At 39.0% G+C, this 24845-nt stretch overlaps 1 protein-coding gene across 6 annotated transcripts in view; it reads right to left on the bottom strand.

Moving 5' to 3' along the window:
* Positions 1 to 24845, bottom strand: part of loqs (loquacious) — a 380306-nt gene that overhangs the window by 214745 nt on the left and 140716 nt on the right. For all 6 annotated transcript variants that reach the window (XM_067141876.2, XM_067141881.2, XM_067141877.2 and 3 more), the window contains exon 5: positions 3815 to 3999. In XM_067141876.2, the coding sequence (XP_066997977.1) occupies positions 3815 to 3999 (185 nt within the window). The remainder of the gene's footprint in view (positions 1 to 3814; positions 4000 to 24845) is intronic.

Genomic DNA, 24845 nt, shown 5'->3' with positions numbered 1-24845 from the left:
GGCATAGATCCTTACTCCGGGGGGACCTTCAATTGAATAATCCACATCCATGCTCTTTTCTTGAAAAATGTTTTGCTAATCAAAGGATACCAGACGAATTTACCCCTGGGAAGAAGTACTTGCTTTCACTGCATGCTTCTGTCGTGGATTCAGTACGATCTGACATAGCAGGCAACTGTGTCTGGATGTGGATAGATGAAACAACAGATTCGTGTGGTCGATACATTGTGAACTTCATAGTGGGTAAATTATGTCCAGAAGAGCCCTGCAAACCCCATTTACATTCGTGCAAAGTGCTAGAAAAAGCCAACTACGTTACAGCTGGAAAATTTGTTAAATATTCCTTGCGACTTCTGTGGACTAGTATATCGGCGTGATTGTTACAAAGTGCACCTTTCAGTCGCAGATGCAGGTTCGTATATGTTGAAAGCTGGTCAGTCTCTTTGAATGTTTTATTCTAAATGTTCGGTCCATGGGTTGCATCGTATTGCAGAAGAGATTCCATCGGTCAACAAAATAATTTTGGAGAAAAAAATGTTCCTAAATCCACCAGCTTGTGTACAGTTGCACAAAACTCATCTGCCTCAGGTTTCTCTTCCGCTGGAACCTGTTCTCACAAGATGGGGAAATTGATAATCCATAGTATCGTTCTACCAGGAGAACATTAGTCAAGTAAAAGATGTAGGTAAAAATATTGATGATAGTCATACTACGTGTGTTTGTGAAGCAAAGTACGCATTAAAATCAGAAACTGTATATAAAGATATAGGTTTCATCCATGTGCATTATTTGTTATTTTTTAAGGCGATTAAGGGCCTAGAAACTTGCGGTGCATCCCTACAGGAATTCCTTCAGTTAATTCCTAACGCCATTAGCTCTTTAAATGGTGTCCCTGGTGAAACTGAACAAAAAGTTAAAAGGAACCTCAATGCAGTGTTGAGGACTCAAACTGAGGACTGAAGAAGATTCAATCCATAAGGAACTACATAAGTGGAATCAGGTAGTCTTTGTCAGAAGAATGTTACGAATAGTCAGTGCCAGTGTACAAGTATTGCCGAGTTACGTCCGAAGATACATAAGAAGATAGGTACAATTACTGTTTTTGTCCAATCTGAAGGTACCTTACAAACACTCCATACCAATCTTACTAATCTATGAAGCCATTTCATCCCTGCCTTCCCACTATAATTCACCATTTCAGGTCTAATTTCATCTATTCCTGCTGCTTTATGACAATGAAGTTTATTTACCATCCTTTCCATTTCCTAAAGCATAATTTCACAAACATCATTTTCTTCCACCCCATGAGCTTGGTTGTTCGCAGCCCCACCAGGAAGATTTCCTTTTACATTGAGAAGTTGTTCAAAATATTCCCTCCACCTCTCCAGCGATTCTCTGGGATCTATTATGAGTTCACCTGAACTACGCAAAACACTGTTCATTTCCTTTTTCCCTTCCTAAGATAATTTTACCACTGTCCAGAAAGGTTTCCCTGCTGCTCGGCCTTGCCTTTCCAGGTTATTACCAAAATCCTCCCAAGACTTCTTTATGGATTTAACAACTATTTGTTTTGCTCTGTTTCTTTCATCTACGTACAATTTCCTATCTGCATTGGCCCTTGTTTGGAGCATTTCTGATAAGCCTTCATCACTTCATCATTCCACAAGATGTTTGCTTTTTCCCATCTTTACACACAGTTGTTCCTAGGCATTCCCTTGCTGTTTCTACTACAGCATCCCTGTATGCTGCCCATCCTGAACCTGCTTACTGTCTACTGTTTGGAACTTCTCACTAACCATATCCATGTACTTTTGTCTAATTCACTCGTCATGGAGATTTTCGACCCATATTCATTTGCAGATTTCACTTTCTCAATCCTAGGCCTACAGATATTTAGTTCACTACAAATCAGATAGTGGCCTGTACCATCGAAAAATTCACAGAAAACTCGTACATTCCTAACATAATTCCTGAATTCAAAGTCGGTTAAGACAGATATAAATAAATAAATAAACAAACAAATAAAAACAGTAGTAACTTAAAATATCCTGTTTACCTGGAGGTGTTGTCTCCCAATATTTCATCCCCATCATAATCATTGTCTTTTTCTATATCAACATTGTCGTCACTGTAGTCATCTGTGTCCCAAATCAGATGGTGTTCAGAGCCATCTAAGACAATGCTGATGCCAGTCTTCTTGAAGTCTGTTTCTACACAAAATTCTTTAATCAAAGCACATTTCTCTGAGAATCCACGTACACAGAAGTCAATTGACACTTTTTTTTTTTAAATTCTTGCGGGCATTAGTGTGTACCCTCTAGAGATCATCATGTTTGAGTAAAAGTGGCCAGGATGGTCTGTGATGGGTTGTTTACCAACACGCCCAGCAGTTGTAGTAAAGAGGTGGATTCCACCTGGAATTACAGTAAGAACTGTAATTTATTTATCAAATTCTCTTTAACCTGCACTACTAAATGTCCCTGAAATCTGTCCCACACCAGCACGGCTTCTTGCAAAATTAAGCCCCTGGATGCCATCCCCACACACCGAAAATTCAGTTCTTCATAACAATCTGCTGTTATTCAGCCTTTTCATGAATATATATATGAATTCATTGCAGAAACTGTTCCTTTGGAAGCGTTCTGTGCTTAAATAAAACATATGGTAGAAGATTTCTCCCCTTACAGCCAGAATCGCCGAGCAATGAAGCTCCTCTTCTACTGTCATTTTCCATGAACACACTTGATGCGCCCTTTTCATTCGTGGTGATATTCCTTAGCGTATAAATTAATGCCTTGGTCTGCTCAGTGTTCGTGATTTGTAACAGCAAGAATTTATACTCTAACAACTGATGCAGAATGAATCGCTGGAGCTCAATAAATCTGTCCATTGTGGTAAAGTCATTCTTCTGCACAGACTAAAGACAGTGTGACATCTCATAAAACGTGCTCTGCTAACTTTGAATTTTGGATTTGAGATTCCGTGCAATTTTGAAATGTCCTGGATCTTCATCTTAATCATTTCATGGCTACTGCCATTTTGTTTCTTAATATAGTTGTGTGTTTTCAACATCCTGAAATTTCCCAGATTTTGGCCCCCAGAACGATCACATTGTCACTGGTGTGCTCATTTATTTATTTTTCCTTTGTTTCACCAGAAATGAATCACATTCAGTTCTACGTTGAACTCTCCCCTTCTGTACGAACACTTTTTTTTTTTCTTTTCATGGAAACAGCTGTTTTGAACTTTGATACTTTAGGGAGTAGTTTAAGTCTATTAGATAAAATGAAGGTAAATAATTACATGAAGACCTTCGTGTAACTACCAGTATTGTTTCCCTGCATTATCAGCTATCCATCACTCACTACTAGATAAAGTGATACACACACCAATCTAGACTGGAGAAAAAAATGAGGAAACTTGTTACAGGTAGAGAATCTGGTCATAATTAGGCTCTCAGCCATGACCCAAAAGGTTTAGAAAGCAGAGTTTTCCTAGTCTTTCTGGGTGCTAAAGTAGACTACTAATCACAAGATCTTTTAATCTGCTAAACACAGGCCCAAAAACTGGGGCAGGGAAATCACACATGAACTTCGGTTTTACAAAAAAATTCCAAAGAGTGAGTGAGGAAATTACACAAGGGGGGGCCAATATAAGAGCAAATACAGTAATTTGCATGAGACTGTACCATAATTAAAAGAATTCTGCAGATAACTCCTCAATAAGTTTCAGAAATTCACAACAGATGGTCACAAGAAGCCTAAGCCTACATGACTAAATATTATAATTCTGACATGTAATATACCATACTTACCAGTTTCCCTGAGCTTGAACACGATGCATGCAATGGTGAAAAGTCGTTCATGTGGTAGCCCCTCTTCATTAACCATTTCATAACATGGCGGTGGCAAGCGGCGATTCATGCACATTTCTTGCAAGGACCCGATAGGATTTCCTGTTATCTTGTCATCATATGGAGAGATTATCTCATTTTTTACCCTGGAAAAAATTACTAAATCAACAATTTTCACTTTTATTCCAATAATATACCTCAAAATGTAGGGATTAAACCACTTAGGGGAAGAAACTGAATGCATTTTATAAAATGACAATGAGAAAATGATCACCATCAACAACATCGTTACTTGGAAATGGTCCGCAAGAAGAAATTCCTACGTCTACTTCCTGGTGATACTTCACATAGAAGGCTAGTTTGCAGCCTCGTGTAGTATGTATGAGTAAAGTATATCAAATGGCCTGGGGTGTTTACTGTTGGATTCAGAAGTATCGATATTAAAGTTTATTCCCCAATAACAAACAGGTGAGCCGATCTCAAATCTAATCACACCAAATTATAACTACATCCTTCTTAACTTTAAAGGGGTATGCAATATCATTATTTATTTTAATCGGAAGGTAAAAAGAACCTGCACATCGGCCTCCTAGAGACAAAGCTCACATTTAGAAACCTGTGAAATAATTAATGTTATTTGCTTTACATCCCACCAACTACTTGTACAGTTTTTCGAGACGCAGAAGTGCCAGAATTGTTTCACGCAGGAGTTCTTTTACATGCCAGTAAATCTACCAACACAAGGCCGACGAATTTGAGCACCTTCAAATACCACCGGACTGAGCCTGGATCAAACCTACCATCTGAGCCACTCAGCCCGGCCCCTGTGAAATAAAAACCCACTATTCCATCATAATAAACTCTTAATAAGTATTCTTATATTTACAGACTGTCAACACTGCTTAAAATGTTATGTAATGTGGAATGGGTTTCTCAGTATTGCGAAGTTGGACAAAGATGTGTTTTAATATAGTTATGGACTCTATAATTACAGTTCATATAACCAATATTTACAAGAAGTACACAACTATCCGTTGATTTTATATTGATTTTTATTTAAAGGAGATGAAAAGTTTATTGCCGTGAGAAGTTACTCCAGCGCTGCTGCCACTTCAACTCCTGGTATTCCCGCTATGGTCCGATTTACCACAGAATTTTTTGTAAGTAGGTGAAGAAGTGACAGTCTAATAGTGATTTCTGTTGATTTCACTCAGTACCAGGTGCTTGAATTGCAACTTGAACCACAATCAGGAACATGGCAGGTGACAATACAACCTTGCTGCACTCCTTAATGCAAAGATATTGGCTCAGACACACAGCCCTCAAGAATATGTCCCTTGAATGAGTGTCAGTGTATTTAAGACCCTTAATACACAGTTCAAAAAAATTAGGGGAACATGTTTTTGAACATATGCCATGCACCACAAAACAATACCCAACACCCATGTATATGACCAACTAAATCTTTATTCTTTACCATTGAACTATACAAAAGAACATCGATGGATTCGCATTCATTTTCAGAACACAAATGGAAATGTCCAAATAGGGGCGAAAACAAAGTGATAACAGTCCTCCAGGGTGGATTTTAATCACAGTTGGAGAGCTTCAGTATTGTGTATGTCCTCCACGAGCATTTATTTACTTAGTTATTTATTAATTTATTTATTGGCACTGACGTGGCATGCTCCATATAAGTTGACGGAGGTCACGTTGCAGTATCAGGTCCCAGTCTTCAATGGGAGCCTGTTCCGAGATCTTGGAGAGTCTGTGGTGGAACAGGACGCCCACAAACACTTCTGTCAAGCCTATCCCACACGTTTGATGGGATTAAGGTCGGGACTCACTGCTGGCCATTCCATCTCTTGAATGTCCAGGCAGCTCTGGTGATGCACGCTAAATGAGCCCTGGCATTGTCGTGCACGAGTATGAATTCAGGGTCAACACCACATGAAGCAACCAATACACGCTGTAACAGTATCTGCTCAATGTACCTCGAAACGGTAAGATTACCACGGACGACGACAAGATACATACGGCTATCAATACAGATGCCACCCCACATCATCATAGAACCTTGTCCGAATTGGTTGCCTTCCTGGACCACATTTGGCATGTACTGCTCACCACGGCATCTCCATACACGTTGACGTCCATCACGCTGTGTCAGGGGAAATCTGGACTCGTCTGTGAAAACACAGGTCTTCATTGGCGAAGTTGCCAGTTGACGTGGGTACGGGCAAACTGACGGCGAGCTGCGCGATGCTGCGTTAAACTGGGGAACTAAAATAGGACGTCTGGGGCGTAAGGACACTTCCCTTAACCTGTTCCTTACTGTGTGCTCGTGACTCCAGTGACCCTCCTGAGGTCTTGTTGCAGTTCACTGGTAGTTGCTGAACAATGCTGCAATGCACAGATGGTCAGATATCAGTCATCCTGTGGGGCTGTCGTGTCCACGACCTTGTCCAACCCTCCTTTGAACTGGCCTGTCTCACTGTAGCCATTCCACAAGCGTTGAATAACTGACGAAGAGACATTGAGATCCACAGCAACACGAAGAAAGGTCCATCCTTCCTTTATCAAAGTGACGGCCCTTGCGACTTCAACCTCGTTAAGATGTCTCATGGGATGTGCTGGTTTACATACAACGTGCTCAAATGACCGCAGTAGTCTGTGTACCTCACAACGACAGACAGACGCATTGCTATTCACCTTGTTTTGAGGGGTCACCTGACAGTTTAATGCATGGCTACTCCTATAGATGGAGTATAACTTCGAATGGACATACCTTGAGTAGCTAAAGTCTCAAGGTATGCTGTACGACCACTGGAACCTCATCTATCAAATTAACGTTGTTCACATACCATATGTTACAAAATATGTTCCCCTAATTTTTTTGAACTGTGTATTAATGAGAAGATAAATACGGTGAACCCTTGATATCAATAACTTCCGAAATGTGTGTGTGCGCGTGCGTGTTTGCCCAGAATACTGAATATCATTAACTGGGATAAAGATAAACTCCGTAGTAACAATATTCCTTGACTCTGACTTGCTTCTCTTTATGCAACATAGGGCATCAATAAAGCGTGTTGACAACCAACCTCTTTACTTCACTCCAGCTCTTTCCCTCTTCCTATGTCACAGTGTGGACAGATCTTCGCCAAGTGTGCCGGGTCTCCCTTTCTTCATTTTCACCTGCAGGTTTCAATCAAAGGCCTTTCTCAACAGCTTTTTCCTTGCTCAGAGCATGCTCAATCAGCTTACATTTTTGTCACTTTATCTATATAGATATGAATATCTCTATTTCTTCTGACCTCCTACTGATTTCATAGATGGAAATAACTTCTGGCCAGTAGACATTCAAAATCCTTCACAAACAGCAACTGACGAAGGTATACAGTTCAGAGATGATCACTTTTGTTACTTCCCCAGTCTCTGATCTATACGATAATACAGATTTTACATTGCTTTGAAAGATGTGGAGTTTGGATCCACTGGATATTCCTCTGCTTTTCAACAATGGATAGTCACACAAAAGCGTTGTTTGCTTTGCGAATATGTTGTGCGGCATCCTGTGCAGTTCCTCCATCCTTAACAACTGCACTGACTAAGTAGTGGAAACTATCTCCATTTTTGGTTTCTTCACTGTTAACAGTAAAAGGATCCAATTTGGGAGTATTAATCCTCAGTGCTTTTGTCTTATTTAAGTTTATCGTCCTTACCTTCTTTGCCTTTGCCTGCTCTATCAAGTCTTGGAGCTTACCTTGTATATCACAGCATGCTTCAGAAAGGAGATACAAGTCACAGTCTAATGCACACAGTCGCAAAGCTCCTTAGTGATGAAATGGTATCCCAGTGACAAGCGGAACGACTCCAGCGTTCGCAGCGCCCAGCAAGCCAGTACTGCTCTCTACTCAACGGCTGATTGTAACTTTCCACGTAAGTTATAAATACTGCAACAACTTGAACAACTATATTAATAGTAAATTTTACAAAACACGTTGATAGACTATGCTATTTATTGCTACAGCATGGAAAGCCTTGTTAAGGAAAGCCATTTTTCTAAGTCCTTTTACTGAACTGAATTTGGTTAAGATCTCAGCAACCTAAATGGCAATTTCAGGAACTTAAGTGTTTTTTCTATGGAACTGAAAACTTTCATTGCAAAATTTGACGATTTAATATAATCTTAATTTCACAAATAATTTCAATAAGCAACAGCTTGGTACCTTCAGAGCATTCCTGTGGAAAATATGGTATTTCCATTAGGGAATTAACAAAGAGTGTACCACACAGAAACTTGTGAGCATTCTCCTCAAACATACAGGAAAGCCTAGGTTCACACTTCCCTAAAAACAAATATAACACATTGTTACACATAGTCAGGCCACCAAAAGCACCATTATGTTCATAAATTTTGACATGACAAATCTTAACACTATCATCTCGAGAATCTGTCTTATCTTCTAGAAACTGTCTGCATGTATTACAATCGTGAAAAGAGAGAAACTGTTTTAACAAGTAACCGAAGAGATATTTCATGCCATTTAACTAACCAAAATCTTTTGACAGTTCAACGTTCGGCACATCAATAACTGACTGAACATGAACACTATTTAAGAATACTGACAATTGTAAGTTTATGAGCACTTTTTATGTCCAACATTAATCGGTCCCAACTGAATACCTCACAGTTGCTACTCTCATTTGAAGTGTTAAATAGTTGACTGAATGTAGCACTGTTGAATACAGAAATGAACTGCTTTGGAGATTCAGTTTTCAACACCCCTAATGCAACAATGTTCATTCTCAACCTGTTTATACACTTTATCCTATTTGTTACACATTTATCGTATACATCCACAAATCTCCAAGATTCTACAAATTCAGTAAGACCAGGAAGCACTTCAAAATGCTCAGAATGATATGTGATTATATTTCTCAAATCAACTGGACCTTTAAGACTATAACAATTAAAGGGTCCAGGAGAAGAACATGCGAAGTCATACAGGAGAGCATATGCTCCTTTTCACGGACCCTTCAATTAAAAATATCAAATTAATCATGCAAATTCTGGCAAAACTCTGCAGTAGGCAAGGCTGCTGAGCACATACTGCCACCTGCAACAAGTCTTTGAATGGTTGCTACAGCGTGACTTAGCAAACGACAGGCAGTACTAACTTTCATTTTTGAAAACGGTGGCAGCTTTACATGTTTTTTGTAAGCTTTGGTGCAAGTTTATATTTACTTTTAGTGTCACTTTCATACAAGTCTGACATATTGCCCAGTTGCAATTCCTACTTCACCACTTTCTAAGCTGTACACCACATTATATTTAAACAAATTGTTCCTAACACTTTATTAAATGAGGTGTGTCAAAAGAAAGAAATATTGTTATCACCAACTGTTGTGTATGGCTTTGACTCAGTAATGCCCAAACACTTTCTCCATTCAGTAACATTAGGGCCTTGATCACATACACAAGTCTGAACATCAATTCTTCCTTTCGCCAGATCCGTTTCTTTGAGCTGAAAGTTACAGAACAGGGAGTGCAAAATACCAGTTTCTCTATCTAAATGTTTTATTTTACTCGTCAGAATGTTCAGAAACTTGCTAAAGAAAAATCCAAGCCTAGAAAATAATGCCTTACTTATAGCAGAAATATTTGCAACTTATGCACTAATTAAAACTTCATCTTTGAACAGAAATGTTTGTACCATGCAGTCACATGAAGAGAAACACACTCTAACAGACTTAAAAAAATATGCACTTTTCCTCAGACTACAAACTGTTCACCAAAACAAATGCAGAGTTCTCTATCACCGGATCACAATCATCCTCTTGATTTGCTGGAGTATGATAATCCTTTTTTTTTTTTTTTTTTTTTTTTGCTAGTTGCTTTACGTCGCACCGACACAGATAGGTCTTATGGCGACGATGGGATGGGAAAGGCCTAGGAGTGGGAAGGGAGCGGCCGTGGCCTTAATGAAGGTACAGCCCCAGCATTTGCCTGGTGTGAAAATGGGAAACCACGGAAAACCATTTTCAGGGCTGCCGACAGTGGGGTTCGAACCTACTGTCTCCCAAATACTGGATACTTGCCACACTTAAGCGACTGCAGTTATCGAGCTCGGTGTATGACAATCTAGATCAAGGAGAGAGAAGGAGCTTTTAATAACGTGTGGTTTCACAAACCTTGCCATCACATTCTTCAATAGATCCTCCGAAACCGACTTCAACAAGTGGATGTACGGCAAACTTGACTGAAGAGCAACGTTTGGATTCTCGAAGATATCCATAAAATTGGTAGAAAAAGACAAAAGATTTATGTAAATGTGATGAAAGAAACATGAACAGTTGTTCTTCACCTGACAGAACATTGCTTTTAGTGTCATCGGTAATTTCATATATTTTTGGGTGAAACTGATGACTGAGGAGTGTGGTGAAATGTTATGACAATGCTTCCACCTTTTCAGACAAACAAGAAACATCTGCACTTAGACTGTGCTTAGGAATTTTGTAAGTCTTCCAAGTACCGGGCGAGCTGGCCGTGCAGTTAGGAGCGCGCAGCTGTGAGCTCGTATCCGGGAGATAGTGGGTTCAAACCCCACTGTTGGCAATCCTGAAGATGGTTTTCCATGGTTTCTAATTTTCACACCAGGCAAATGCTGGGACTGTACCTTAATTAAGGCCATGGCTGCTTCCTTCCCATTACTAGGCCTTTCCTGTCCCATCATCCCCACAAAACCTATCTGTGTCTGTGCGATATAAAACTAACAAAAAAAAAAAGTCTCCCAAGTTCCAATCTGAGAAATCTTACTCACAATTTCGCTCCTGAATAAAGTAACCATAGGGTCTCACTGCAGCAAAATCCTATCTAAACACCGTCTTTGTGGTAACCATCGAGTAGACACATGCTTCAGAATTTTCCTGATCTCTGTGTTGTGTAATGTCTGAAATTCTCTGAATTTTTCTTTCCTCTTCGCACTCCTTCCCAGATAATAAAATATATCAATTATACTTCCATCTACATTTACAGGCAAGCATGCCGCACCCTTCTTTGCAGCAAGATTAATTACGTGACAAGAGCTGCCTACGATGATTATGTTACTATTTTCAAACATCGTGCCACACCATTCTTTAAACCTACCATTACTGAAGCATTATCAGCACCAAGAGCTAGGCAGTTTTTTAATGGAATGCAGAATTCCTGAAAAGCTGAGAGCAAAGCATTGGCAATGTTAGCTCCCATTTCAAATTAGGCACAGAGAGTAGACAACTCTGAATTACATTGAGTTCAGACCTACAAAATGTTACAGCAATAGGATATATTTTCAAGTCACTTTTATTGCTACAATCAGTAGCAACAGAAAATGCATTTACCTGCAAATGTGATACAACTTACGCCCTTTCTTCCATGCCATTTCTGTAATGATAGCCACCATTTTCGTTCTAGCACACACACTGTTTAGAGATTTCCGAATCAGAAAACATTTTGCGAAACAGAGGCCCTGCGTGTTCGGCACAATTCACAGGAAGGTTATGTTCTACGATGAATGACATAAATAAAGCCTCGGCATTCGTCACAGGATTTACATCTTGGTTTTTACATGAAAAGATAAGTTTCTGGTTTCTTTCTACACACTGGACACTCTCCTTATGTTTTTCGTCTGCACATGTTTGAGTATATCGCATTTCCTGCCATGCGCAACTGAAAAATCACACCTACATATAGTACAGAATGTGAACATTGGTCCCTACCTGGATTCACTGAAACACGGAAGATCTTCCTTATAAGAGCTTTTAAACACTGCATATTTCTTTTTTGACATTTTGACCAAAACAAATGTTAAGACATACAACCAAGAAGCACTACTAAGTGACATAACACGAGCACTTATGCAGGTCCTGCCTTGGGTAGACATCTATGGCGTGCTACTTCTGAGGTTAGGTTACTCGCTTGTGAATTCCACTTCCTATTAAGCCGAGTATTTGACTGTATTATAGACCAAACAGGAGCACATGGCTGGCCATCGTGCCACATACTGCCACCCAGTTGTGATTATTAGAACTACTATTGACCAAGCCATACTCAGCAATATATCGACAGAACGAGGAAACGCACGGGTGTTTATAATAATACGAAAATGGCTGAAACTGCTCAGAAAATGGGGGAGGGGAGGAAATTGGTCCTGGCGATTGAGAGGTCGGGAAGAACGATGAAAAACTGGGAGTCCCCCGCTTAAATCAAAAGAGTTGGCATGTCTGCATATGCAATTTAAGATCAATCTTTTCTACTATAGCAAATAAATAGAGCCTAGAACCCTGCAACCAGTAAGAAACTTCACCTTCCAACATAAAACAAGTTGTACAAGACTTCCAAATTACCTTTCAAGGAATATGTCTAGAAGAAGGGAAATACTGAGTCATACATTCACAAGTCTTTCAAAGATCTGTTTCACATGAAAACAAACACACCACTGATCCTAGGGATCAGTTCAGGTAGACAAGTAAGGGTCACCAATGTTGTCAGTACTCTTACTACCCTCTGGGAATGTGGAAATTCCTTATGTTATGATGTTTAGACTGACAAGGGAACATCCACAATGGTGAAGTCGCCGATTACGATGAAACTTAGAAAACACATTGAGGTACATGTAAAAACAATGTCAGCATCAATTTTAGGCGCCAACATTCATTAGCGCGTTAACAACCCCAAGTTAAGCACCATCGGGCGTGGACAAACGTGGTATAAGGTACCGCGTCCGACCTAGACTTAAATTATTATTTACGTCGGAAACACCTTGAAGCTGTCGGTAGTGTGATTTAGAGTGGACATACATATGAAATTTATTAAAATAAATCACCCACCTTGAAACAACGTTAAATATCCTTTTATTTAAAGAAATTACGTGCCCGGGTAGAGGATCTCAATGAATGTAATGAGATGATGTACCTCGGGATATCAAAATATGGTTACAGGTCCAGACCTTCTTTTCATGTCCACTCCCCTACCCCATTTTGTGTACGCTATCAGTTGTGTCATAACGAAACGAAATCGCGAACAACAGCAATTATAAACTCCGAGTTAGAAACTGCTGGTATTTCCCGTATTACGTACTCTGGTATAAGGAATCTAGATAGAATGTTTTTATTTGTGCTTGTATTGAACGATGTATTTATGTTTTGCAGTGAAAGGCACAACACATTTCAATTGCAGCCATGGTTGTCGAACATAAATCAATTAAATGCATAGAGAACTTTGATATGAGTATGACATGGAATGATTGACGTAATAAGCAACATCTTTAAAAAGAAATAAAGATGTGCATTTATATATGCAGTAGATATACCGTAATCACAGGCAGAGCTGTAGTCCTACTTACTCGTACTTTTGCGCTATAGCTGACAGAGGTCTATGTATTCAACAAGTAGCCATATTAAAGTATCACACTACAGTCTTCGGGGTACAATGGCAGTTACATATGTAAAAGTGTACATGGCTATTGTACGAACTGGTACAACAACAAAAAATTACAAGGCACCACAATAAATGACTCCATATACATCGGGCAAACTCCCCGTCAATAATAGTAAGCAAAAACAATTTATGGTCTATTCGACACATTACAAAATAGTGAAAAGACGAGTGAAACAGAACACAATTAACAACAGGCACCATATTTTTCTCAAGGGACGTATGCTTTACAATAGTGGTGTTCCTCGTAGAAGTGTGTGACGCATAAGTCCTTTGTACACCACGCACATTTGACAAAACCAGTATTCGGGCACAAAGAACATACCAAGCCAACACTGTCAAAGGAATACCCTACCGGGTGTTCGAATTGTCCAGGATGATCATCAAGGTACCCACTGCGGTACCACGAGTACTTCCACATGTTTGTGAATCGAGGAGATGTCAGCTGGAAATGTAACAGTGATTGCAACTTTAAGATGGTGTTACGGTGATGCAGCACGATGCCGGTATTCATAAGTCGCAGCCCGGAATACATTCGTCTGGTGTATGTTTTCCAAATCCGAAACCCATACACGTCAAATGGCTGACAAACGGCTGTAACGCCGGCTGGAATCTTCATTATTTCAACTTCCGTGCCATGAACAAGCGCATTGTGGCCAGAGAAAGAATCTAACAATAAAATATTTTGTCCATCGGGTAACTTGGTTTCAAGATGTCATACCAGCTCCGAACTTCTGCTTTGCCCATCTTTCCACACGTGGTGAACACGACATGAATATTTTCGTGTGAAAATATTCGTTTCTTAGCAAGGGAACCAAAAACGCCATTTCTTTTCTTTAGAACGATTAGCAACGGGGAGAGTAGCTCACCTTCTGCTGACATGGTAGACATAATCGTGTAGCTGTGCGTAGTAGAGGGAATTGATTGGACCACCGTGCTAATCGACTTTTCTCCTCGGCGCGCTAATGTTCTGCCGGTGTACATTTCCAAATTAAAGCCACTTTGGTCGCTATTAAAAACATGTGATGGGCTGTGTAACTGTATTTTTTCTTTTACGTTTTTCACAAACATTTGGGCTTCCACCATAGCGTCACTTTACCTATCAAGTTTTCTCGTTGTCGCGACAGTAAATTTTCGGGATGTGATCCCAAATTTCTTTTTGAAGTCGTGCACCCAGCGTGAGGACGCTTTAAAGTCATGAAGCCCGCGAAAGCGGGCACTTTGCATTGCCCGATGTTTGATTGTGGCGTCATGGATGGTGGACGTACGGTACTCTGCGTCAAAGTTTTTCTTGCAATCCATCGCAATAAGACCAAATTTGTCTCGGAGAGAGCCTCCTTCATCCACAACTTTTTTCCAGGCGGAGAGCTGTGACACACTATGCAAACGAAGGAAGTGCTTTTGCACAGTTGTAAATTTAAGATTTTTCCGTTTTCCACTCCTCCAGACGTTGACTGCTCTTGTTTTATACTGTAAGTCTACGGTGTCCGCCGAACTGGCACTGTCTTGGCTTTGTCCCGGTTCTGGCGCGCTATATTCAATATCATTTTCGGTTTCCTCCGACTGATCAGACTTGTACGTCAAACTTGTAACGTCCCCCAAATAGAGACTGTCACCTTCAAGACAGCAACTTATAAGTTCTGAAAAAATAAAACAAATAACTAAAATACATGTTGTTATGTGTATATGTATTGACAGGAACAACGGAGAACACAACTGTTCGTTTAAAAACAACAAGAGTGTTATCGGTAATGAAATGAAATGTCGTATGGCTTTTAGTGTCGGAATATCCCAGGACGGATTCGGCTCGCCAAGTGCAGGTCTTTCTATTTGACACCCATAGGCGACCTGCGCGTCGTGATGAGGATGAAATGATGATGAAGACAACACATACACCCAGCCCCCGTGCCGTAGGAATCAACCAATTAAGGTTACAATCCCCGACCCGGCCGGGATTCGAACCCGGGACCCTTTGAACCGAAGGCCAGTACGCTGACCGTTCAGCTAGCGAGTCGGACAGAGTTATCGGCATCAACATATCATAAAACTACAATTTCACATGCAGCGCAAAAGACCACGCTTCAATCTACGTTATTACGGCCTATGTCCGCAGTGTGACATCTCCCCGTGAGCGTCAAAACCTATTTGACAATAGTTGACTGCTTAACACTCGCCCTCAATCGCGTCATAAAACTGCAGCTCCCGAAAGTTCAGCGGACCTTCTTCACTGTGACTTCCGTGCTTTTGCTTGAAGATGAAAAATAATTTTTGACACGCTCAGTGACATTGCCCTTAAGGACTCGTCGCAAACGTTTTCATAAATATTTCATAAAATGTAAACTGCCTATACAATGTGGAAATTCCAAGGGAGAGCTATGAGGAAGGCTGATAGCGTACGCAGTGTAGCACAGATTCTGTTCGACAGCTAAGCAGACGGCAGCGCGGGAAGAGGGAAACGAGTGGTGCTGAACCAGACGGGGCGTAGGGGAGGAGGAGCAGAGGTGTGGCACAAAGCAGTGTTCCGGCTAAGCATTGGTCAGGAGGAATTCATTGCTGTTCGCACGGAACTTGAAATGTCGCAACTTTTAGGCCCCTTAGTTAACGTGTTATTGAATGTTGGCGCCTGAAATTGATGCTGGCATTGTTTTTACATGTACCTCAATGTGTTTGCTAAGTTTCATCGTGATCGGCGACTTCACCATTGTGGACGTTCCCTTGTGAGTGTCACCTATTGGTACTGCCAGGCAAAGGTGTCATCTATTGGTACATTTACCTTACTACTCCAAAATTAACCTTTATTGGCCTGACTTATGAGATATTAAATGATCACAGTGTTAAGATCTCGCCTGCTATATTAATAGCAACATCCGTGAATATTTATTAACTAATGTAGATTCATGGCCTCTTCAGAGTTGGTGCAGTTCTTTTCAGGCATGCCCCAATAGAGGTAAGCTGCATGTACCAGTACCATTTTACCACATACGAACCTTCCTACCAATCCTAAATCTCTGGCAGTACCAGGAATCGAACTCAGACCTCCAAACGCAGCACCTAATTATGCCAACCATTATGCCACGGAAGCGGATTCCTAACCACTAAACACAGACATATCGCACGACTAATGTGTGCTTAATGGAAATTCTAAGTTCCCATGGAGGGAATTAGATATTTTTCCACCAATAGAGCATATATCCCACTCTGAAGAGTCTAGTGTCAAACCTAAGACAAAACGCTGGTTAATAGAGCAAACGCCTGAAAAGCCATACATCTAATTTTTGATCCGATTTTTAATGTGTGCTTGCAATGTGTGAGCCAGACGTACAAAAGTGTTCACTTATTTGTACGACATCATTGGAGCTGCAGTGGCAGACTTTCTGAACTATGAAACACAGACGTACCACACGACTGATGCATGCCTCCATCATGCAGGTTGGACAGACAAAACTGTTCACCTATTTGTGTGATGTCATCTTAGCTGCAGTACAGCCTGTACCTGCTACGAAGCAAAATTATTTTTCTTCAATGACGAATTACACTGGGAGAATATTATATGCAAAATTTTTCATTTTTGTCTTAAAAAGCCAGGAGTGTCTAATATGTCTAATATGCAAGGGGGTCTAATACACGAGGAAATACGGTATTTTAGATTCACTTCAAACAGACTGTACTGCTACTGATCTATTCCAAGGCTTTCGATAGGGTAGATCATGGGAGAACAAAAATGCGGGCCACAGGACCAGAGAAAAGAGTGACTGAATAAATGGCTACATTTCTAGAAATAAGAACTCTGAGAATTAAAGTAGGTGAAGAATCCTATCATTCTATAATTATTATTATTTTATCTTCAGGTTTCTGTTTTTATAGATGTCTATATGATACGAGTAAAGAACTGGAATCTGAGATAAGGCTTTTTGCAGATGATATATATATTACAAACTGTATAGAATAACAAATAAATTAGAAGAGCATGAGTGACTGCAAAAACACATGGACAATGTTGCAAGATGAACAGCGGAAAATTGTATGAAAGTAAACAGGGTCAAAAGTCAGATTATGAGCAAAGCTGGACAAGAAACTGTTAATTCCTTAATCGTTAATTAACGAAGTTAAGAAGATTAAGTTAAACTAAAAAATTAACAGTTTTCTGAACTTCCTTTAACATAACTCCATTACATTAGTTGTCGACATCATATTTGTTTGAACTGCATGCAACACCACTCGCATATGTTAGGCGAATCAAATGGCGAACAAATTAATCAGAGGTGCGAGTGTAACGTACGTTAAGTGTTATGCTACGCATTGTGTGGATGTGAGTAGGAATGCTAGAGTTGTGTAGTGTTCGTATTTTACGACTGACACCACTGGCGCTGTTGTGCTTCAAGTTTGAACAGTGATTGATTTTGATATTTTTATAACTAAACTTTTTTACTATTAGTAAAACAGTGACTTTAGTTTATGTTGGTTTGATATTACATTGGTGAAATAAATGGAATCCGTTAGTGAACGCAGCAACAACAACAGATCTGCAGGTTCTCAGGAGATGATTCAAAATCCTTAGCCACATTCAAGTGATTATGCCGCATGTAAATCAAGATTGGAAGAACAGTTGATTTATGAATGCAAAGTGTGTTTGCTTGAACTTTCCACAATCAAAGCTCATGTTTCTAGCCTTAATAATCGTAAGCAACATATGAAGAGGAGTCATGCATCCAAATAGGTACAGTTTGGAGACAAAGTAAAAACAGTGTCAACTCGTGGGAAAAAGAAAAATTATTTAAAACCTTCAAGTGGTGTACATTACTGTGATAGTGACCACTGCAGAAGCGATTTGTTTTCACCTCCACCTGTTAGGAAAATGTTACGTCAACAAAGCATTGATGAATCTTGTGGCATCGTAGCTACCGGCAGTGGCATATCCCAAGCTAGTGTGGACCCATGCAATGTTAACTTTTTAACTGACATGACGATGAACTACATGTTGTCGAATCCGATACATTTGGGAGGACGATTAGAACATTGAAACCCATTAAATCTATGTCCAGGAGGACATTTCAGGAACATATTGTTCATTTGCATGCTCAATTGAAACTTTTTTTTTGCTACTTTGCTTAACGTCGCACCGACGCAGATATGTCTTATTGCAAGTAATCAACTTCATTTTCCGTATCAAAATTTAATCACCAAGTTTTACAATATTTAAAATTCTTCCACAGTTTTGATACTTTTTTCTTGCCTTTTGGCAAATTTTTTATTTGTCAACAGTACATGTTTCGTTCCTTATTTAGGAACATCCTCAGCTGTTATTGTAGCTTAGGTGAATTGCAAAGATTTTAAACACGTTAATTTGCAGGTACATTGATTCACTTAAAAACTACTAAAAATACCAATTAAATTAAATGATATTAAAAACAATGTAGGGGTTAGTGTGTTAATGATATGAGAACGGATGATTACATAATTGGTCAGCTTAAAAACTATTTCTGTTTATTTGAATAGTTGTTAAAAATTTCATTTTGTTACATTAAAATGTCTGTTTGCGGTTAAAAGTTTAGAAAAATATTTGACTTCGTAACACTGTTCAAATTATTGAATGTTTTATCTTCTGTTCCTTCCAGGTAAGTTGTTATATATTACGAGTTTGCTTATGGTGCCTTTGATTGTGTCTAATGTGGAACTTTGAAGCTGATTGCTGACCAATTTTTGTGAAGGGAGCATCGTTTCAATTTCTGAAATGAAATAAAATAAGGAAATGGGAATTTGTTTAAAAAAACATGTGTCTTTACGTAATAACTAAATGTATAAAAAAGTTCTTTACCTTGCTATGTTAGACTCCAATTCTACTGTGACCTCTTTTTTAGTAAAACTGCGCCCTGTTTGTCCGACATAACTTTTTTTTTACATTGGTGACACTTCAATTTATAAACTCCTGATTCAGAATGTTTGTTTTTTTCCTAGGGAATTGACACTATTGTAATTAAATAATTTATGCTTTGTGTTATTGCTGGTTGAATATGGGATCTTATAATTATATTTTCTAAACAAATTGGTTACTGTGTATAAGTTAGGGTTATTGAACGTGAACTTGGCGTATTTGTCTTTTTTGTGTCGGGTTTTAGGTTAGTTTGTAATTTCTGTTTGAATTTACCAATTATTTTGTTTATTATTTTTGGTTCAAAACCGTTGTATTGGGCTTGTTTGCGAATAAAGAGCAGTTCTTTTTCTCTTTCTGTGTGTGTAAGGGGTATATTAAACGCTCTATATATGTAACTGTAATAAGCTGACCTTTTTTGCGATTCTGGGTGCAATGAGTAGTTCTTTATTGTAATGGGAGTAAAAGTGTGCTTTCTGTGTATCTTGAAGACAAACTCTTCCTTTTCCCGTGTTACATTTATGTCTAAAAAGTTAATGGAGCTTTCATTTTCTTTCTCTAATGTAAACTTTATTCTGGAATCAAGTGTATTTAATTTATTGAGGATATCGTCACTGTTAATCTCTCTTCGATCTATTATGGCAAAAGTAAGATACCAGGAGCATGTCAACGCTGAAAGACATAAAAAAAATTTCCGCGATGGGTCAACACATGAGTTCAACCGGACATCAATTTACAACCATAGAGCAGGATTTAACTAAATTGCATAAAATAAACAAAGGAGCTCTCCTTAATATATTAGAAAATCTATACATTTATTTAGAACAAAAAAGCAATCAGGACAATAACCTAAATGAAACTATTGACATTAGAAATCCTATATTTGAAGGGACACGATCAAGTCTTGAAATTTTAGGCAAAAGATGCAATACAAATAGTAAAAGGATAAGTAAGACCGAACCTCCGCCATTTTGTACATCCCCTCTCCCTAGCCCTCCTAAAGTTGATGCCGTGACAGTAACCGACACGCCCCCTCCCCTCTTCGCAACCTTGCCTCCCCGTAAGGAAGAGCATACAACGGAACGCACACACCATTACTATACAAGACGCAAAGCAGCAACAAACGTCCCTCCAGGGTCACAGTAGAATTAGAGTCTAACATAGCAAGGTAAAGAACTTCTTTATAGATTTAGTTATTACGTAGTGTACCGGTTACGACCTGTACATAAGTATTTTTTGAGCATAAGTTACGTTTATTTACCACGCGTAATGTTCCGAGTGCGTCTGGTTTATTTACCAGCAGCGAGGACCAGCTAGCGAAGTGTATGACGACTGTGAGCTGTGACGTAGCCACAGGGGCTAGCTAGGCCGCCCGCTTGTCTCAACACGTGTTACCAGCCTTGACTGGTATTTTCTGGATTCCACGTCACTTGTTCTAGTGAGTTCGATGGAGAAAATTTGGAAATTTCTATAATACTTGTGCTAGCAAGTCGAGCGATATGTCATCTTGTTTGGGATCACCTAAACGTCCCAATGCTCGAGTTTCAAGCAAATCCATCGAGGGATTCAGGAGATATTCAATCAAACCATATTATGACGTAGACCTCCCGGATTGAATAAAAAGGGGACCTACTGTAGCCTATTCACACAGTCTCAGCTGAGTAGTCAGCGAGGACACTCTTGCTGCTACTATCATCGTGGAACTCTGTCATTATACAAGTGTGGGAAGACGATTCTTCCAAGTTTTGGAAAGTGGACTCATAAGACTTCGAGTGTGGTAGAAATTTTTCTAAGTCTTCGTAACTGAACGTGGAATATTTACAAGTGTTCATTAAATGGACTTGTATTATTTCCATGGGTTCGAGACCCGAATTCTTCTAAGTGTTCACTGAACATTATTTACGCGTCTTCGAAGCTGGAATTTTCTAAGTGTTCACTGAATGGACTTGTATTATTTTCATGTGCCTTCGAAGCTGGAATTTTGTAAGTGTTCACTGAATGGACTTGTATTATTTTCATGTGCCTTCGAAGCTGGAATTTTGTAAGTGTTCACTGAATGGACTTGTATTATTTTCATGTGCCTTCGAAGCTGGAATTTTGTAAGTGTTCACTGAATGGACTTTTATTATTTTCATGTGTTCGAGATCAGAACTTTTCTACGTGATCACTGAATGGACTTGTGTTTTTTTTTTTACGTGGAATATTTGCAACTGTTGAGGAACTCATTCTTCTAATAGACAGTGATTGATTAACATTGCCAGTGATTAACTTTCCAACGGCTTTGAACAAAGTCAGGATTTCACTTGCATTTACTCAAAGACTTGTACATTTGCCAGTGTTGGTCTAAAAGACTTATAAATTTCGTCAGTGAATTTATTTATGTGAATGGACTTGTGTTTTTGTCAGTGGTCACTCAAAGACTTTATGAATTTCACCAGTGATTAACTTTAAATATATTCAGACTTCAAAGTGAATGGACTTGTGTTTTTTCGTTCGAGTTTGGGCAAAGACTTGCACCTTCGCCAGTAATGAACTTTGAGTTTAACTATAATTTCGCAAGAAGGGACTTGTATTTTTCGTTGCCAAACGTTATTCAGAGACGAAGATTTTCCTAGTGATGAACTCTAAAATTATTAATACCACTCATATCATTTTAGGAGTGTTGGAAGTCTTGATGTACAATTATCAAGATCTCTGCTTATAAGTTGATCATCCAAGGTGTTCATGGACTCAGTGCTACTAGTGACCTTGGGAACATCAATCCTCTCAGTCTCATTGGGGTGAGGTAGTACATGACTATCTACAACATCGCCTGGATCATCGGGGTTCAACCCGGGCCTCAGAGTTCGAGACATCTCTACTTGCCGTCAATCCAGACAGTCCAGCTGCCTCTGTCTGGAGTATCTGGAGTCCCTGGAATCCCTGGAGTCTTCTGGAACGTGCTTCAACCAGCTTGGCTTGGTGAGCTGGAGAACCCAAGCCATACTATTGGAATACGAGGAAGACAGTCCATTTCTACTTAGAGGTGATGTGCCAATTCATGACTTATTTGAATAAACTCTTATACAATCAGAGTCAAAGTTTTTCTGTAGATAGGACCCTACCTCCTGTACCGAGCCCTAGCTACAATTAATCCAGTTTTGCCCTGAGATTTCTATTTCATGCCCCTATCAAATTTAATCTTAGAGTCGGGCTCAATTTACTGGTACAGTAGACACATGTTTTTTTAAACAAATTCCCATTTCCTTATTTTATTTCATTTCAGAAATTGAAACGATGCTCCCTTCACAAAAATTGGTCAGCAATCAGCTTCAAAGTTCCACATTAGACACAATCAAAGGCACCATAAGCAAACTCGTAATATATAACAACTTACCTGGAAGGAACAGAAGATAAAACATTCAATAATTTGAACAGTGTTACGAAGTCAAATATTTTTCTAAACTTTTAACCGCAAACAGACATTTTAATGTAACAAAATGAAATTTTTAACAACTATTCAAATAAACAGAAATAGTTTTTAAGCTGACCAATTATGTAATCATCCGTTCTCATATCATTAACACACTAACCCCTACATTGTTTTTAATATCATTTAATTTAATTGGTATTTTTAGTAGTTTTTAAGTGAATCAATGTACCTGCAAATTAACGTGTTTAAAATCTTTGCAATTCACCTAAGCTACAATAACAGCTGAGGATGTTCCTAAATAAGGAACGAAACATGTACTGTTGACAAATAAAAAATTTGCCAAAAGGCAAAAAAAGTGTCAGAACGGTGGAAGAATTTTAAATATTGTAAAACTTAGTAATATATCTTATGGTGACGATTGTGCAGGAAAGGCCTAGGAATGGGAAGGAAGCGGCTGTGGCATTTGCCTGGTGTGAAAATGGGAAACCACGGAAAATCATTTTCAGGGCTGCCAACAGTTGGATTCGAAGCCACTAACTCCCGGATGCGAGCTCACAGCTGCGCGCCCATAACCGCGCAGCCAACTCGGCCGACCAATATTTTATTAAATAAGTACCTTTTATGTGAAACAAACAAAACAGGTTATTGGACACCATTAAAAAATAATTTGTTTAGGGTAAGCCCCCTGTGCATACTTTGAAAATGACTAACAAATTTTTGGTTTAAAATTTTGTCTGTCAACCTACCTTAGTTTTGCTGAAAATTACAAAAGACATAATGCAAATAAATAAATATTTTTATTATTAACTAGTCTAGAGTAATCAATTACAAAAATGATTTTTAATATTTTCTTTTGCAATTCAATCATTTACCTAAGTATATACTTTATTTTATGTCTTTACAGGTCATGTCATGTTTTAGTATACTTGGCATGATTGAATGACTTGGCTACGACAGCAGACTGATGGTCTGCTAATAGCAAAAGTTACTTGGGAATGACTGTTCACTGGATAGATCCTATTACCAGAGCGAGAATGATGCAGTATTAGCTTGCATGGGAATAAAAGGTGTTCATTCGTATGATGTAATTGCACAGACAATGATTAATATCCATTATGAATTCCGTATTGAGAAAAAAGTCACTAGGTAAGCAAGTTGGTAAGAAATCTTTCGTTAAGGCTATGCCATCAGAATTGAAGTATTCCGTCAGAATCAAAGAATTTAATACTTCGATTCTGATAGGCACAGACGAGTGGGAAACAATTTTGAAAAAAAAATAGCACGTTCTTCAGAGAGTTATGATTCAGATGAACTTACAATCGAGATGTGGGCATAATGAAGGAGTTTGTGAAGGTTAATATCTTATTAATTTAAATTATTGCACTGACTGGCTGTCTTGTAAACTGAAACATTTAATTTTCAGAACAACTGACAATGGCAGAAACTCTGTGAAGGCCTTGGTGCAATTTGGAACAGAGTCACAGACTGTTACATTGCCAGACATGCCAGCATTATCACATGATATAAACTCCGATAGTGATGATGCTGTTGCAGCCCTCTTACCTGAACGTGACCTTGAACAAAAGTTGGAGTATAATTAGAAAATGTGTTTGTTACAGCTGATGCTAGTAATACCAACGAAGATGCTATTACGGAAAACTGCGATTTACCACTTCACATGAGATGTGCTGCTCACACGCTCAACTTAGTAGTGAGCAAAGATGTTAATGCTGCTCTAGAAACATCTATTTTCAAAACTCCATACAGACCTGCTATGGCAAAAGTTTGCGCCATTTGGAACCTAGTCTCGAAGTACAGTGGCAAGTGATTATATGAGATCTAATACTCCATTCTAGTCCTCAATACAATTTTCGAAACAAGGCTTGCTCTTCATAGAGTTATGCTTCAGATGAACTTACAACCTTTTAACGATCAAGATGTGGCCATAATGAAGGAGTATGTGAGGTTAATGTCTTATTAAACTACCTAATGCAACACTGTATTTTAATTTAGTCAATTCAATCATTTAATAAAAATAATACTATTTTCTTTCCATCGCACTAACTACTTTTCAGAGAGACGGAGGTGCAGGAATCTAGTCCTGCAGGAGTCCTTCTAAGTGCCAGTAAATCTAGCGACACGAGGCTGACTTATTTGAACACCTTCAAATACCACGGGACTGAGCCAGGATCGAACATGCCAAGTTGGGGTCAGAAGGCCAGTGCCTCAA

This window comes from Anabrus simplex, chromosome 2, assembly GCF_040414725.1.
Source record: "Anabrus simplex isolate iqAnaSimp1 chromosome 2, ASM4041472v1, whole genome shotgun sequence".
Taxonomy (NCBI): domain Eukaryota; kingdom Metazoa; phylum Arthropoda; class Insecta; order Orthoptera; family Tettigoniidae; genus Anabrus; species Anabrus simplex.
The sequence above is the reverse complement of the archived record's forward strand: the minus strand, read 5'-3'. Positions and strand labels throughout refer to the sequence as shown.